This window comes from Capra hircus, chromosome 28 (assembly GCF_001704415.2).
Source record: "Capra hircus breed San Clemente chromosome 28, ASM170441v1, whole genome shotgun sequence".
In the NCBI taxonomy this organism is placed as follows: Eukaryota; Metazoa; Chordata; class Mammalia; order Artiodactyla; family Bovidae; genus Capra; species Capra hircus.
Window position 1 is genome coordinate 19,479,772 of NC_030835.1, and position 16,201 is coordinate 19,495,972.

General features: G+C 53.5%; 1 protein-coding gene across 10 annotated transcripts in view; it reads right to left on the reverse strand.

Annotated features, from left to right (window-relative positions):
- The window catches only part of COL13A1 (collagen type XIII alpha 1 chain), a 153,781-nt gene that overhangs the window by 64,162 nt on the left and 73,418 nt on the right, over positions 1-16,201 (reverse strand). For 7 of the 10 annotated variants that reach the window (XM_018042564.1, XM_018042563.1, XM_018042562.1 and 4 more), the window contains exons 6-10: positions 13,391-13,417; positions 10,610-10,660; positions 3,358-3,393; positions 2,542-2,568; positions 1,909-1,935 (exon numbers count right to left, since the gene is read on the reverse strand). In XM_018042564.1, coding sequence (XP_017898053.1) covers positions 1,909-1,935; positions 2,542-2,568; positions 3,358-3,393; positions 10,610-10,660; positions 13,391-13,417 — 168 coding nt within the window. The remainder of the gene's footprint in view (positions 1-1,908; positions 1,936-2,541; positions 2,569-3,357; positions 3,394-10,609; positions 10,661-13,390; positions 13,418-16,201) is intronic. The other 3 variants (XM_018042567.1, XM_018042560.1, XM_018042568.1) reach the window with 1 other exon arrangement.

Below are 16,201 nucleotides of genomic sequence, written 5' to 3' on the forward strand. Positions count from 1 at the left end.
CACAGTCCCCAGGGATATTCTGCTGAGCCCACACACTTTTATTTCAATTAACTGCCAATACTGGAGAGCATGGAGAGTACAACAAAAATCTGAGTTTCGAGTTTAAGTATTTCAAGGTCCAGAAACACCTGGCACCAATGAGCTCTTGAGGCTGCCCCTTTAGGACAGCTCGGGGTCAGGGCAGTGTGCCTCTGGTGGTGTTTCCTCTGGGCCAGGCATTGTTTGAAATGCTTGATGTGAATTAACCCCTCCCACCTTACGACAGCCCTGTGAGTGGTGGGACAAGACGTGAATTTGGAGTCCTGGTTCTCCTTTACACCACTGGGACCCTGATCCTGTCTACACCTTACATCAGGTTCTCGGGGCTACTGGGAGGTGGGTGGGGCAGAGGTGACCCCCTTTTGACAGGTGAGGACACAGGTTAAGCGGGGCAGGGGGGGTAAGCCCCAGCCCTCAAGTTGGATGCCTGACAGATGGTAAACCATCTGGGAAGCGGGGAGAGTGGGAGACGGACAGCTGATAAGCAGGCCAAGATGATGACACTAGATGGCCTGTGGAATTAATAGCTTGGGGTCCCTGTGCCAAGCCAGACAGGAGCCTAATGGCTCTGTGGCCTGTTGGATTTTGATGGATGACCATGAGGCAGATGGGGGAATCTATCACACTGATGTGGGTTCATGGTGGAAGGGATGGCCTCTCCTCCCCCCTCCCCCCTGCCCCCACTCAAATTTGTTCTGACTCCAGAACAGACGGGTAAGATTCATGGGTGGTTAACTGGGGTGGGGCAGAGGGAGGGCAGGAGGAGGAGCCCCTTAAAAGGGTCCTTTTCTTTCTAAACAAAGGGCCCTGGCAGCAAAAGGAGGCATGATGGAGGGTAAGATCCTACCATGTGGGTCTCAATCCCATTCTGTTACTTACCAGCTGTGTAGTCTTGAGCACTATACTCAACCACCCTGAGCCTCTATCTCCCCTTCAATAGAGTGGAGGACGATAAGCTGTTATTATGAGGATTAGGGCACAGCGCCCAGCTGATGACCATCATTATTACTTCTGGGGTTGCATGGACTGTGTTAAGGCTCTGCAGAAGGTGGGAAGGAGCAGGAGGAAGGTGGGGACAGTGGTGTGTTTCCCCAGGTCTGCTGTCTGCCTGGCTGGGGCAGGAGCGCCTGGAGCCCTGGGCAGCCTGGAGCAGGGAACACTAGAATGTCAGGCTCAGGGCTTCCCTGGTGGATCAGCGGTAAAGAATCTGCCTGCCCACACAGGAGACACGGGTTTGATCCCTGATCCTGGAGGATCTCACGTGCTGTGGAGCAACTAAGCCCGTGTGCTACAACTATTAAGCCTGTGCTCTAGAGCCCAGGAGCTGGAACTACTGAGCTAACACGCAGCAACTGCAGAAGCCCGTGAGCCCTAGAGCCCACACTGGGCAACAAGAGAAGCCACTGCATGGAGAAGCCCGCACCCCGCAACTAGAGAGTAGTCCCAGCTTGCCACAACTAGAGAAAAGCCTGCTCAGCAACCAAGACTCAGCACAGCCAAAAATAAACAAATAAAATTATTTTTTTAAAAAAGAAAATAAAAAAATATAAATAAATAAATAAAAAAAAGAAAATCAGGCTCAGGACGTAGAGCTGGATGGACACACCTCGCTCCCAGTGTGAGTGCTGAGCATGAGCGATGGTTTGGGGACACTAGCTGCCAGTTCTTTGACACCCTCTGGACCTCTCTTTCCTCATTCCTCAGGTGGAGAAGCCGAGTAAGTGGGATGCGTGGCACCCAGCTGGGGAGTGACCCTGGGGCAGACACTCCCTCGGCTGGGTAGGGTTTGTTAGCCTAGGAGGGCCAGTCTGACTCCCCTCACTCCCCGCCCTTGAGAGAAGGCTTAGGGTTAGGGTGAGCTGGTCTTACCATCTCCCCCTTTGGTCCTGGCCGGCCCTGGAAGGAGAAGAGCAAGTGAGCTGTTTGCAACCAGGAGCCCCTTCCCAACAGCTGCCCTTCTCGTGAACATCTGTGTCTGTGGCCATGTCAAGAGGGTTGAAATGAACAGAGAGGTGCTCTGGACGGGCAGCAGCCTCCCCATGGACTTGGGCATATGTGGGGGCTCAACCAGGATGGGAGACCCCGAGGAGAACACAGGAGGCACCCTGAGGTGGTGGGGTAGGGGTTCGGGGGGCGAGGGTGTGAGCTAGAGCCCGGGCTCCTTTCAGAATAGCAAGTTGAGCTCTCCAGCTCTCTTCTCTCCCCTCCTCACTCCTTTCCAGCTCCTTCAGGAGGCCCGGAATCAGCAAATTCTAGGACGGCTGTTGCTCCAGATGCTGAGGGCACAGTTTGGCCGTGGACTTATACCCACGCGGGTTGGGGCAACTCGTTCTAATGGCCCCTCCTCCCCTTCTCATTGGCAATGACTGTACACCCCAAGAACATTCATTCATATCTAAAGCACCTTCTAAGGAGTCAGTCTCGAGAAGGACTAAAAGACCCCAGGTTAGTGATCTGGACTAAGCGGGGGGAGGAGCCCACAGAATGAAAGGGGCCACTCACCGGTTTGCCGTCGAGCCCAATGGGACCCTGAAAGATAAACAGGCCAGATGTCAAGACTGAGCATCACAGGCGTTCTGGCAGACAGGCAGCCTGGGGGTGGCTAAGGACACAGGCTCTGGACTCTAACAAGGTAGGGTTCATGTCTCTGCTTCACCACTGGCTGTTATGAAACAGGTAAGCCTTGGCTTCCCATTCTAAAATGGGAATGAAAGAATCTCCCACATGGGGTTTTTGTGAGGAGTGAATGAAATGCCACCTGCCCCATGCCTGGCACCTGACAGGTGGCAGTCACCTTGGTACCAAAATCCTTCTCACCCTAGAGGAGAGTGGATGGTGTGTTCCTGGATAGCAGGGCCAGCCAGTCCCGAGGCCTGCAGGAAAGGCCTGCCTCCTATCCTGCTCTCAGAGTCTGTCTTAGGCCTTAGGAGGGGCTCCCCGGACATTCAGATGGCCAGCCGTCGGCCCCACACCCCAGGCGGACTAACCCTCAAAGCCAGGTTGGAGGTGGCCTCCCTGAGAGGCATCACCTTCCCCAGAGTCCACGGGCCAGCCAGGCTTCATGGCTGTGACCTTGCAGCCTGTCTGGCCTGCCACGCCTATAGTTCCATGTTGATGTCCCTGTCCTTTTCTGCACTGTGAGTCGAGCACCAGGCTACTCGCCTTGGTGGCTTTCTATGAGAGCCAGCGGGAAGAGGTCCTTGCTGACGGGGGTTTAGAAGTGCACAGGCAGCTTGAGGGCCAGCCCTGCCTGAAGTTCATCACCCAGCCAGAACCAGGGGTCTCTGCAGACACAACTCACCAGTCCTCTCCACTTACCGGAAATCCTGGAAAACCTCGGGTGCCCGGCTGACCCTGAAAAGAGTGGGAGAGGAGTGAGGATGGGCGAGGAGCTGAGGAAGCCAAACCTTAGTCCCTGGTTCAGCTGAGCTCCCAGAGGGTCCACGGTTTCCCTCCCATTCTGCTGTGATTGTCTCTGGGAGATGCAGCCTGGGAGGCAGGATGGGGAAAGATGGGCATGGACCATCATAGGAGATCTCCTCCAGGAACTGGGGGTGGGAAAGGGGAACACAGGTGGTCAGCCTCCTTCGGGTCTTTCTGGGAAGTAGCTCTCTGAGCTCCTCTTTGCCCGCCTAGATGCTCTGAACCCCTATGTGGGAATAGGGTGGAGAGCAAGGATGCTGGGGACTCAGCCTACAGCACACTGAACTCCTTGACTGTGATTGTCCAAGTCCTCTTCATTCACACAGTTAGTGCTCATGGTCACCTATCTAAGGATGGTTTGGATATCAGAACTGACCTTCGGAATGTGTTTTCAGGCCAGAACAGGTCAGATTATCCACTGTCCAGTGTCCCTTCACCCTGGCTAGTGGGGCTCTCCTGGCTGGACAATGTCTGGATACCCACCATCTTTGTGGGGTGCAGAGCTATCATGCCCATTTTCCCCAGGGTACAAAGTACACAGATCGGTATTCAGGTTGGAAATCTGAGGCAGGTTCATTGGCCACAGTCCAGTGGTTTATGATCCAGATTCAGGACAAAGGAGAAGAGTGGAGGTGAGAAGAAGGCTGAGGCTGTGCAGATCCAGGGCTGGGGTGGGGTGACCAGGAGGTCCAAGGTGATAGAGTTGAGAAGCCTGGATCCCATCACTCCCCATCCGAAGAACAAGCCAGGGTTCTCTTTCGCGCACACATCTTTCAAGGTCAGCCTCAATCTCATCCTGGTGCACCACTTTAGCTCTTTTCATGCCTCACCTTCCCACCTACTCTCTGCCTGCACACCCTGGCTGACCTGCCTGTCCCTGGACACACCACATCCCTCACATGTCTAGCTCTAAGCTTGGAGTCTCCCCTGGGCTGAGATGGCCTCTGTCTCTTCCCAAGTCTGGGGTTTGAGTCAGGCAAACTGAGTTCTAATCCTGTCTCCTCCACCACCGAGGGCTGTGTGACTTGGAGCAAGCCGCTTATCTTTCCCACGCCTCAGTTTCCTCATCTATAGAATGGGACTAGCTATATAAACTCACAGGGTCATTCAATTATATCTTCAGAGCCTATTGAGATGGTAGCTGCCATCATCACGGTAACCTGAGCTAAAATTTGTTTAACTGAACTGAACCTAAGGGCACCAGAACTCAGTAAGGTTGCTTTTGATCTGATACGTCTCAGGGTCGATGGAGGCTTGTCCTTGCCAAGCAGTAGATTCAAATCAGACCCTACATCTAGAGGAGGATTTCTCCGGGTCCATCTGCTGTAAACGTGAAACCTCTCCAGGCTGCTTGGGTCCTCCTTGAAGCTGTGGACTTGAGTGTCCAGAGGCCTCTGCTCAGGGGACAAGGCTGGGTGGGACTGGGTCCCTGTGGGTAGAATCCATGCACTGGTCAGGCGGGTAGCACACTGGAGCATGCTCTGGGCCTGGGATTGGCTTGTGGAAAGCATCCAAAAGGGCAAGAGGGTGGAGATACCACTCATGTAGCAGAAGGGCCCAGGCTTCTCTCCTCTCAAATATAAGTGATGCTAAGAATAGCACAAAGGAGAACCCGGAAACCTCCCAGTGTAAACTTTCAGTTACGCTGAACTCTGAGAGGCCCGAAGAAAAGGTCAGGAGGAAAGGATTCCAAGAAACATCTTCAGTCCCACTCCGGGTAATATTTACATGGTGGGGATAATCACATGGTTTGCTAATTACAGAGCCGTCCCTGGTAGCAGGGTGCGTCTCTCCAACCCAGAGCCAAGTCTGGGGCTAACCAAGGCTTTTTCAGGAGATCTTGGGAAGGATGTTGTCATTGACCAGCTGGAAACTGAGACTCCACTTGCTTGAGAGGCTGGGTATTGGCGAGGCACATGGAGAGGCTTGAAGCTGGATTTTAATTTCTATCTCTTCACATCTATGCCGAAAGTGGACATCTCTTCCGATGGTTATCGACTGGCTGTATTTATTTGGGAACTGCCTGTGTGCGTTCTTAACCAGTAACTCCTACCGTATTATCTTCTTCCTACCGATTTGAGTAAAGCTCTTGGACAAGAATACTAACTGGGAGTCATATGTGTTGCAAATATTCTTTCCAATTTGGCGTTTGTCTTTTTTTGTGGTATACTTTCTGCCATATGGAAACTCTACGTCTATGTCAACAAATGTATCAATATTTTCCTATGGCTTCTGGGTTTTAGGTCACGTTTTGAAAGACCTTCCTCAGTTCAGAAATATAAATGTTTGCTCATGTTTGTCCTCTAATTTTATGGCTGCATATTTTATATCTAAGTATTTTGTTCATTTGAAATTTATTCTGATTTCTAAGCTGTTCGTAGTTGTCTCAGCATCATTTCCTGAACAATCTATCTTCTTTTTCTATTGGGATGTGAAGTCTTTATCATGGACCAAATTTCAAGATGCATTTAGCTTTATTTCTGTTCTGTTTGTTGTTTTAATTGCTCCGTTTCTACAATACATTTTACTATCTAGTAGAAGAACTACACCTCTCCTTCCTATGCCCCTTTCTCTATTTTTCAAAAAGTTTCTGAAATTCTTACAAGATTTTTTTCCAAATGAAATTGAATATTATTTCACTAAACTCCTAACCAACCCCCAAATCTACTGGTATTAGAATCATGTTAAAATTGTGGATGATAGATTTACTTGTAGATTAATTTGCTGATTAATATTATGTCCTTCTATACAAGAACAAGGCCTTCCCTGGTGGATCAGATAGTAAAGAATCTGCCTGCAGGGCTGGAGACCTGGGATGGATCCCTGGGTCAGGAAGATCCCCTGGAGAAGGAAACGGTAACCCGCTCTAGTATTCTTGCCTGAGAAATCCTATGGACAGAGGAGCCTTGCAGGCTACAGTCCATGAGGCTGCAAAACAGCTGGACATGACTTAGGGACTAAACAACACCAATATAAGAACAAGGGAAATAAGCTTTACGTTGCTTTCTAAAATCGCTTCCCTTAGTTCAAGGCCAGGGAAGAGAGGGAGCCAGGTGGATCCCTGTGTCTACTCCTCCCTTCGTTTCTCCTGCCTGTGTGTGTAGGGTAAAGCAACATAGACGAACCAAAGTTTCTGGTTGGAGAGAAACTTCCCTCCTGGCTGACCTCTCAAAGAGGGCCAGTCACGGATCTGTCCACAGCCTGCCTCATTCCACCTCCCCCACCCCAAGTCAGTGCTGACCATCTTTTCAGCAGGACTCTGTGCTAGTAAACACTTACTTACTCACGCTGGGGAGAGTAGGGAAGAGAGCCCTGCTTTGTGCAGCATTTGCCAATTTCTGGAAATCTGTGATTCTGTAAATACTCTCATCACAGCCCATTTTAAGCGTTCCAGCCAGCCCCGCACCTGCAGCCTCTTCTAAACATGCTCAGTGCTGGAGCCAGAAGGATCAGAGGAGCTCTGTAAACTGCAAGTCTGGTCATGTTCCCCCTTAGCAGAACATAACCCAAGGGATAAAGTCCCAACTCCTGGACATCATGTCCTTCACAACTGGGTCCTCGCTCATCTTGACAACCTCCTTCTCACCATCCTTGCTCTTGCTTTGTTCTAGAAGAAACTTTCCTGGGACTTCCCTGGTGGTCCAGTGGTTAAGAAACCACCTTACAATGCAGGGGACTTGGTTTCAGTCCTTTGTTGGGGTACCAAGATTCCATATGCCACGGAGCAACTAAGCCTACGTGTTACAACTACTGAGCCCACGTGCCCCAGTTAGTCTGTGTGCTGCAACGGAAGACTCTTTGTGGCGCAACTAAGACTCAACACAGCCAAGTAAACAAATACTTTTTTTTAGAAAGGACTCTGCCCATTTCTCCAGTAGTTTACAGGAATTGCACCTGCCTTGGAAGTTCTGCTCCTTCTTGATCACAGTTTAGTTACCTCTTCCTCCTGGAAGTCCTCCCTGCCTGCCTGCACCCCAGGTCAGGTGCCTCTCTCCGTGTCCCTAATTGTTCCCAGCCAAGCACTGACCATCTGGACTATAATCACTATAGGGTGGTTTATCTCTGCAAAAGGGTAAGTGGGATGCAGTCAGGTTTTCATCGTCTACACAGGGTCTAGGATGCAGTCGGTGCCTGACAAATATTAGTGGAATGAATAAATGAAGACACATCCAGCAGGGGTATCAAGCTGGCTGTAGGGAGTCTCCTTGTGACTGAGGGCTGGAACTTTAGACAGCTCTTTCTTGCCTCTGAAGAAAAGCTAGGGGCTCTGGGAAGGAACAAGCTTCCTTTGAGATGGTGGGCTTTCTTAGCCTGGCTGATGACCTTTCCAGTGCCTGCAGGGCCAGCTAGCGTTTCGGGGTCCCAGCCTCCAGCTCAGCTTAATGGGGCCCATTGTTCTGGCATCTTGAACCATCCTTCACCAAAGTGCGTGGAGGTCCCCCCTTTGCAAAGACCATTTCTAAAGTTCCGAGAGAGGAGGCAGGTGGCCCTTAGAGCAGCAAGGCTGGTTCTCATTAGCAGCGTGTATTCAAGGCCCTTCCTGGCTGAGTGGAAAGCCATATGTTCCCCATCATCGCCGGTCACAGAGGGCTTGCCCACTTGACCTCTGCCCCTTGACTGCAGTGGTCCCTTGGTCTTCTGAGGTCCCCTACCTTCATTAGCTCCAGGGGGCTTGCTGCGAGGAGCTGCAGGGGCTGCCCTGGTGTCTAGTGAGGGCTCAGTGGGGGTAGGCCCAGCCAGCTCTGTGATGGTCACACACACAGGCCAAAGTCAGAGGGCCCTGGGCTCGGTCAAGCCTTCTGGTGCCATAAAGCCTCTCTTAACACCAACCAAGCTCTCACAGGGAGGGCTTTTTCCTCAAGGTAACTGTCCTTTTTAAACAGTTGAACTTAAAACATGAAAGAGGGTGTTGGGGAAACAACATTGGCATTGGAATGAGGCTGACTGGGCCCAAACCAAGCTCCAGCACTGAGGAGCCAGGTGACCACAGGCCAACTCTGCACCTTTCTTTCCCTCTCTGGGAAATGGGCTGGCAGGGCCTGCCTCGCAGCTTTCCTAGGAGCTGAAGACCAGCACATACATGATCTTTCAGTTTAGGACCCAGCATGTCTCCAGGTGTCCGTGATAGAGGGAAACAGTCACTATTACCGGAAATAGAAAGTACTTCTCACTGCTGGAACCAAGTCCAGCGTGGTGGTTATATTTATGCACGCTGAGCCAGAAGCAGGGTGGAAGGTGGGGGGCGGGGCGGGTGTTGGGTAAAGCAGACCCCGCCCTCTGCCCGTATTCTCTGGATGTGGGGTGTTTTCAACTACCTCTACGTAGCCTGCTGAAAGCTGCAGCTAAGAGGGTGTGAGAGGACCAGCCTGATCCACACAAATGGAGCATTGTGTCAGACGGGGAGGAAGGCAGAGATGGTGGCCAAGGGGTACGGCCCGTATTCTGTGTTACTCCCCTGTCCTCCTAACAGGCCCACCCCAGGCTTGGTCCTTGCCTTTTGAACCTAGGGTACTGTCTTTCTCTGACTTTCCCCTCTCCTGCCTTGCCCTCCAGCTGCATACCACCTTTGTCAGGAATACCCAATACACGAGGGGGCTTACAGTCCATTGTGGCAGCAGCCCTGTGAGCCTAGAAACACAGGTGATGGGAACTCTGTGGCCGGGTGGTCTGCTACAGCAGCAGAGGTCAGAGGGCAGGCTCTGAGCACACAGCCTGGCTGAGTGTCATAGCCTAGCAAGGCTCCACTCACGTGTATGACCTTCGGCAAGTCACTCAACTTCTCTGGGCCTCAATTTTCTCGTCTGTAAAATGGGTGTGCTCATAGTACCTCCCTGTGAGGTTCTCGTAAGGGTTAAGTGAGCTGCTATGTGTAACGGTCTCAGGATACTGCCATAGAGTAAGTGCAAAGTGTCAGTCTTCAGCACTATTGTGTGATCTGAGCCCTGGAAACCTTGCTGAAGCCTGTCTGTGCAGCCCAGGACCCTCAATCCCTGCCTCCAGCCCAGGTCCCCGACCGGCCAGCCCTGCCAGCCCCACTCTGTCCTTTGGCTTCCCCTGCTAAAATTCCTGGGCTCTGCCCCTCTGCTCCCAGCTCTCACCATAGCCCCTCCCTGACTGTCCAAGTGTCCCCTCCCCTGGACAGAGCGTAGCAATTTGCTCTCTGACCCCTCTCCTTAGTCTGTGGGTAGAAGACTCCTGCTTGCCATTGAACACAGGGGGATAAGTTAGAGGGCTTCATCCACCCACTGGGTGAGGCTCTGGGAGTCTGAGGCTAGGCCTCCACATCCCTTCCACCTCCCATGCATGGTCAGTCAGCAAAAGAGCCCAGGAGAGCATGGAGACGGCAGCCCGTTGCTATGGGTGGAGCCCTGGGGCCAGGGGTCCTGGGTTCTAATCCTTCTCTATCTGCGGGACCCCGGCCAAGCCTCTTCCTCTCCCTGTGCCTCAGTTTTCCCTTCTGAGAGGTCCCTTCTGCTCTGACAATTGGAGATTTGATTGAAGCCCCGTGGGTCGGACACTCTTTGAGAAAAACAGTCAGTCCTCCTTCCCACAGTCACGGTATCTTCCCACAGCATCACCCGAGCCCCCCTTTTGATCCCTAAGGAACTGTACTGGAGGGGAAGTGTCTCTCGATTTTCCCAAGCCCCTGGCCACTGGGCAGAGGGTACTGGGACCCAGACCAAGCATAAAACAGAGCCTCTGTGGGCGAGTGGTGGGCAGGCTTTGCCAAGACCAGGAGTGGGAGCTTGGGTCAGGGAACCAGGCCTCTGGGGTAGCTGCTCCCTGGGCATCTGGAAACAAGGCTTTCCCCTGGAAAGCTGGAGCACCGGGCCTCCCCACCCCAAGAAGAGCCAGCACTTCCTCCCTCTGCCTGTAAACGGCAGGGCCGCCTCACAACTGCTGTCATTTCGTGGCTAGAGGGTCGGCTCTCAGAAACCTTCCCAAGAGGGTGTAACTTAAGCGGATTTAGGCTACTTTCTTTGACATCGACAGCAGTACTGAGGCCTGGCCAGGCTGACTGCATCCCATGTGGTAGGCATCACACCCAGAGGCACAGCCAGGACTTGCGTACCCCCTCCCCACCCAGCCCTTCTCATTAACTCACCCATCCATCCATCCATCCCAAAGAAGGGCAAAAACCACTTACAGGGGGGCCACGGGGACCAATGATGGACATGCCGGCATCTCCTGGGGCGCCCTGTGTGGGAGAGAAAAAGGGAGGAGGGGGAGAGGGAGGGGAGGGGAGGGGAGAGGAGGGGACGGGAGGAGAGGAGAGGGGAGGGGAGGGGAGGGGGGAAGAACAGAAAGGAGAAGCTGGCAGGTGGGGAAGGCAGAGAGGGCGAGGGGGGACCCCAAGACCCAGAGACCACAGGACAAGGAGGCAGAGGAGGTGGAGGAAGATGAGGGACTCACAGGAGAGGAGATGAAGAGAGGATGCATGGAACATTCCAGAAGGATCAAGAAGGGCAGTGGGGAAGTAGGAGGAATGGAGAGAAGAGATATGAGTGACAGCACATGATTGGGGACCAGAGAAAGAGGGCGGTGGCCCCCAGGCCGGGAAGTGGGAGAAGAGGATGCCGTGTGGTGATGGGGAAGAGGGAGGAGCAGGGGGTGGGGGGAGAGAGGCAAGGAGGGAGACTCAGCTCAGCCATGGCTGCTCAGGCCCTAGAGGTGTCCCCACAGGGCCCTGCTCAGGATGCTCCCCAGCCTGCCCCAGCCCCAGCCAAACTTCACACCCCCTGAGCCTTCTTCCCCAGTCCCCAGTGCCCAGGTGGCTGCACACCCTGCAACTGCCAGACAGCAGCCTGCCCCCGTATGGAGCTGCTGTAAACAGAGGTGGGGACAAGACACACACTTGCTGTGTGGGCCCAGCAGGCCTGAGCCTGGAGGTTAGAGCTGCCTTGGCCTCCTAGTCCTGGTGTGGAGTGACTCAGAGGGGTTAAGCCTGCGGCAGAGTTTTCAGCCCAGAGAGGATGGTGGATGCTGGGCTGGAGGCTCAAAGTGCCATGCGGTCCAGCTGCCTAGATAAGCTTGTGTGTGTGTGTGTGTGTGTGTGTGTGCTGGAGCTTGAGGAAGTGTGACAGAAGGAGGATGAAGGGTGTATGAACACAGGTGGGGATGAGAGGTGATGTTCTGGCAGAAGGATCCTGACAGTGCCCGGCTGGAGGATGGCAGGATGCTACTTCCCTCCAGGAGTCCAGGAAATGCCCAGGCCTCACCTGCAGGTCTTGCTCTGCCTCACAGAACCTCTCTGAGCCCACAAATCTCCTCTGTGAACAGGATGCTGAGAGAAGCTCTGCTCCCCTTACAGGGCAAGGGATGGAAATACATTTACTTGTAAAATGTCATGCCTCACACACAGGTGAAGAGTGAATTCAAATTAAGTAGCTGTTTATTCCATTGCAATTATGTAATAATTTTTATACAAGGCAACATAGCGTGATGGGTAGGAGCCAAAATGCTTGGGTTTGAAGCCCAGCTCTGCTCCGTGCAGGCTGACCTTGGGCTACTCAACTTCTCTCTGCCTCAGTTTCCTTACCTGTAATGCAGAGATAATAGCACCTGTCTCATAGGGTAGATGTGAAAACTTCATGAGATAATGGTGTAAAATGCTTGAAAGAATGCCGGGTCTCCGAAGGGGCTAACAAGTGTCTGCTATTATTCTTATACTGTGATCATGTCCCCTGTCTTTCCCCTGGGTGGTTTAACCGCCCATGAGGGTGAGACCCAGTCTTCGTTATACTTGGAAGACAGCATAGCACAGTGGTTAGGGACCTGAGTTCAACCTGGAGTCAGGCACCCTGGGAATCCTCTCCAGCTCTGTCATTTAAAAAAGTTTTTTTTTTTTTTAAAATTTTTAAATAGTTCGGCCACGCCATGAGGCATGTGGGATCTTAGTTCCCAGACTAGGGATTGAACCTGTGCCCTGTGCAGTGGAAGCACTGAGTCTTAACTGCCGGGGAAGTCCCCAGCTCTGTCACTTTCTGCTGTGTGACGTCGGGTATGTGACCCTGCCTCTCTGTGCTTCAGTTCCCTCTCATGTAAATGGGACTACCAAGCCTCCCTGGAAGGGCCACACCACTGTTACCTGGGACGTTACTGTTACAGAGTAAACCGCTTAAAACAGCGCCTGACAGTTTGCGCTTAATATATGGTTGTTGCTGTCGTCACTGTTGTCATTGTCATTTCGGAGATGGGGAGACTTGCAGAAATACACACTGCGGTGTCCAAGCGAGGAAGTGTGGCGCTGGGGCCAGGAGTCTGCTTCTAGCCCTCTGGTCATCTCTAATCCTGTGGGACCTCGGGCAAGCTCCACACCCACTCTGGGCCTCATCTCGAGAGCCAGCTGGTTAGCTACACTGCTCTATAATCCCTCAGAGCCCACCCAGTTCCAGGAGAGGACTGTTTCTTTGGCGTCTAGCTTCCTGGGAGACTCCACTGTAACACCCCGGGAGTCTGTCTGGGCGTTTGCAGGGGGACTCTCTCGGGGGGCAGCACAAAGAGAGTGTCTCGGTTTGAGGGGGCAGTGGTGGGCTGCAGATGGGGGTAGGACCAGCCACATACAATGGCAGCTGGTGCTGTCCTCACCTCTGGGAAGGGTGACTGTCTTAGGCCAAAATCAGTGCCAGGAGGCCATGTGCAGCCCCCACGGGCAGCAGAGACCCCTCAGCCAGGGAAGTGGGACCTCAGTCAGGGAAGTGGGACCTCATTCAGGGAAGTGGGACCTCCGCCCACGACTACTGCCTGATGGGGTGGAGGCTGTTAGGAGAGCCGGCCGTGAGAGGCTGCGAGGGCAGAGCAGGCTGGGCTGGCAGCCTCCACTGGGGCCTGTGCACCAGGAGGAGGGCTGGAATGGGGGGCTTCCAAAAGCACCCCCATGACTCCAGGGGATGGAGGCACTGGTGCGGAGGGGAAAGTGTGGACTCACCTTCTCGCCTGGTTGGCCCTTTCCTCCCTGGGGCGATCACATGCAACATGGGGTGCAGGGAAGAGAGAGGGGGGACGGAGAGAAAAAAGAAAGGATGAGAGGGAGACACACGCGCAAGAATTCGTGTTAATGGCATGATGGCCAAACACGAGAAATCACCGTGAAATGAGAAACAAAACCAAACACAGATGTTGACACTCAGCAGGTACCGAGCCTGACAGGCATAGGTCGTGGACGGCTGTCGTCTCAGCCCAAAGGCTGGCCCCAGCCAGATAACTAGGAAGGAAATAGTGGCAGGGACCTTAAGAAGCCCTCTTGACATCTGTGTGCATGGTGTGTGTGTGTGTGTGTGTGACAGGGAGAGAGAGACAGAAAGAAGGAGAGCCCACCCAGGCCAGAAACGTGTCTGAGGAGCTGTGGCCCCAGCAGCCTGGGTCTTTTGAGGAGGGAGTGGGCATGGGAGAGACTTTCAAGGACTGTGAGGTGAGGTGCAGTCCAGTCCTTTTGAAGGTCTAGCTGAACACCAAGCACGAAACTGCCAAGCTAGATGCGACAGGAGTCGTTAGGGGTGGCCAGGCAAGATGCGAAGAGGAACACAGACAGAAGGACACACATCTGGGAGGACGCATCCGGGATGCAGAGGGAAGTGGGTCATGGCCAAGGACCCCTGGACCCACGGTGACCAATCCACCCTCATTCATAGCAGCCAGGAGCACCATCTCTGGTAAATCACGAGAACATCTCAGGCATTTCACACCCATCATCCACCCCAGTATTCTCAGGTGGCCCGTGCCAGGACACCTACGGGGCAGCCAAATGGCCCCATTGTCACATTTAAAACAGCACAAGCAGCATAAAAGCGCCAAGGTGGTTTGAAAACAGCTTTGTGTAGAAGGAAATGGGGAGACCTCCTGTCGCTCTTTCTCCTGCCCGCCCCCTTCCCGCCCTGTGGTCAGAACAAGGCTTGGATGGACACTTCCTGGGGGGATACATCCATAGGGCCCAAGAAGGAGGGCATGAGGGGGCAGGCCTGGAGGGGCTGCTTTGCATTCTGCAGGCTTCCCGGCAGGCTGGCGGCTGCACACAGGGTAGAGACTCCTGAAGCTTACCTGTCAGGAGCAAGGACTTGGGTGTCTTGGGTACCAGACCCAACTCCACCCCAATCCTGGGTTAACTGAGTCTCAACATGCTCATAGACAAACAGGATCTCAGAGGGCTGCGGTGGAGAATGAACCTGGCCCAGGCTTTCCCAAAGTGAGTCCCTGAGAAAGGCTGGCTGAATGTTACCCCCCTACTCTACACAGGACACACTGACAGCTTGGGGGACTCTGGGTTTGGGCTTAGAGAGCTGAAGCCTAGAGAAAGGGTGAGGCAGGGATGCCACAGTGCTGTGATCTGGGAAGCGGCAGGAGAACTGCCCAACGGGGTGGCCCAGGGCTCCCAGTCTCCCTGTCTTGACAGTTCTTGGGTGGCCCAAGGGAGCTCAAAGCTCTGTGACATGGAACCCTTGTCCCGAACCTCTGAAATGTCCCAGAACCTAGGCTTAGAACTGTGGCTTCACCCTAAGGATCAGACCCTCCTTAGAGCTGTGATTCCCATGGAGGGGATTTGGGAGGTGGGAGGCAGGATTCCATTATTAGGGTTAGGAGCACAGATCTAGAGTCAGGCTGCCTGGATTAAAGCCTGATTAAGCCACTGGATTAAGCCACTTCCTGGACCTGTGACCTTGGGACAGACACTTGAGCATCTGAACCTCAGTTTTCTCATCTGAACGATGGGGGTGGACATTGTGCCTGCCTCATGTAGTTCTTGGGAGGACGGAATGAGCTGATGCATGTAAGGCCCTGAGCACAAGAGACAGCACTTTCAAGTGTTAGCTATGATCTGGTGCCTCTGCGCACTGGGCTCACACCAGGCCAGCCATGCACAACCCAGGCCTAAGGCCAGCCCAGGCCAAGAGGTGATGTAAACAAGGCAAAGCACGTGAGTGACATGGAGAGATGACATGGGGTTGGTCAGGGGGCACTGGAAACCAGAGTGGAGGTTAAGGCTGGCAGCTGGTGGGGAGTCAGAGGTCAGACGGGGAGAGGCGCTGGGGCCATGTCCTAGACTTGGGGGGCCGGGGAGGCCGGTGTGTGGTCATCATTGCCTTAGGCGGCCACCGGGTGCTGCCTTTCCAAGCACCAGGAAAGCCTAGTGCTAACCTTCCCATATGTGACACAACCTCCCTATCATGTCTTCTGTTTCACCATCTTATTTTTTCAGCGGGAAATGAAGGTTTTAACCCCCACCTTCCTGGTGAGGATTGGAGGCACTGCCTGGAAGGAAGCCCTGTCTTCATCATTAGCCTCTGTCCAGGGAAGATGCTTCCAGACGCTGGCTACACTGTAGTTTCTGTAGGGCACTTTCCATTTGTGTTTCCTGCCATCTTTCACTGCTCTTGCTGGAGGATGGTTGCAGGAACAGCTATAAATCTGAGGGTGAGCTGCCTGTCTTGGGGCGGTGGAGGTGGTTAGGGCATAGAGTGGATGGGAGTCCTTGGTAGTGATTGGCAAAGAGCCTTTATTCGTGCCATTTTTGGATTTTTCCTTTGCCGTGGCAGTTCTCTGGGGGAGTTAAAGCCATTTTGCAAGATCTGAAGGGTTGGAATAAACCATTCCCCTCTTCCTCGAGTGTCCTTTCTGCAGCAGCCTTGGGTGGGGAGAAGCGAGAGGTCCGACTGCCTCCTAGGGGGTGGGGTGGTCTGTAGGCCAGGCCAGCACAGGGAAGCAAGCAATGGCTGCCCGAGCGGGCAGAGATGCTCCAACTCAC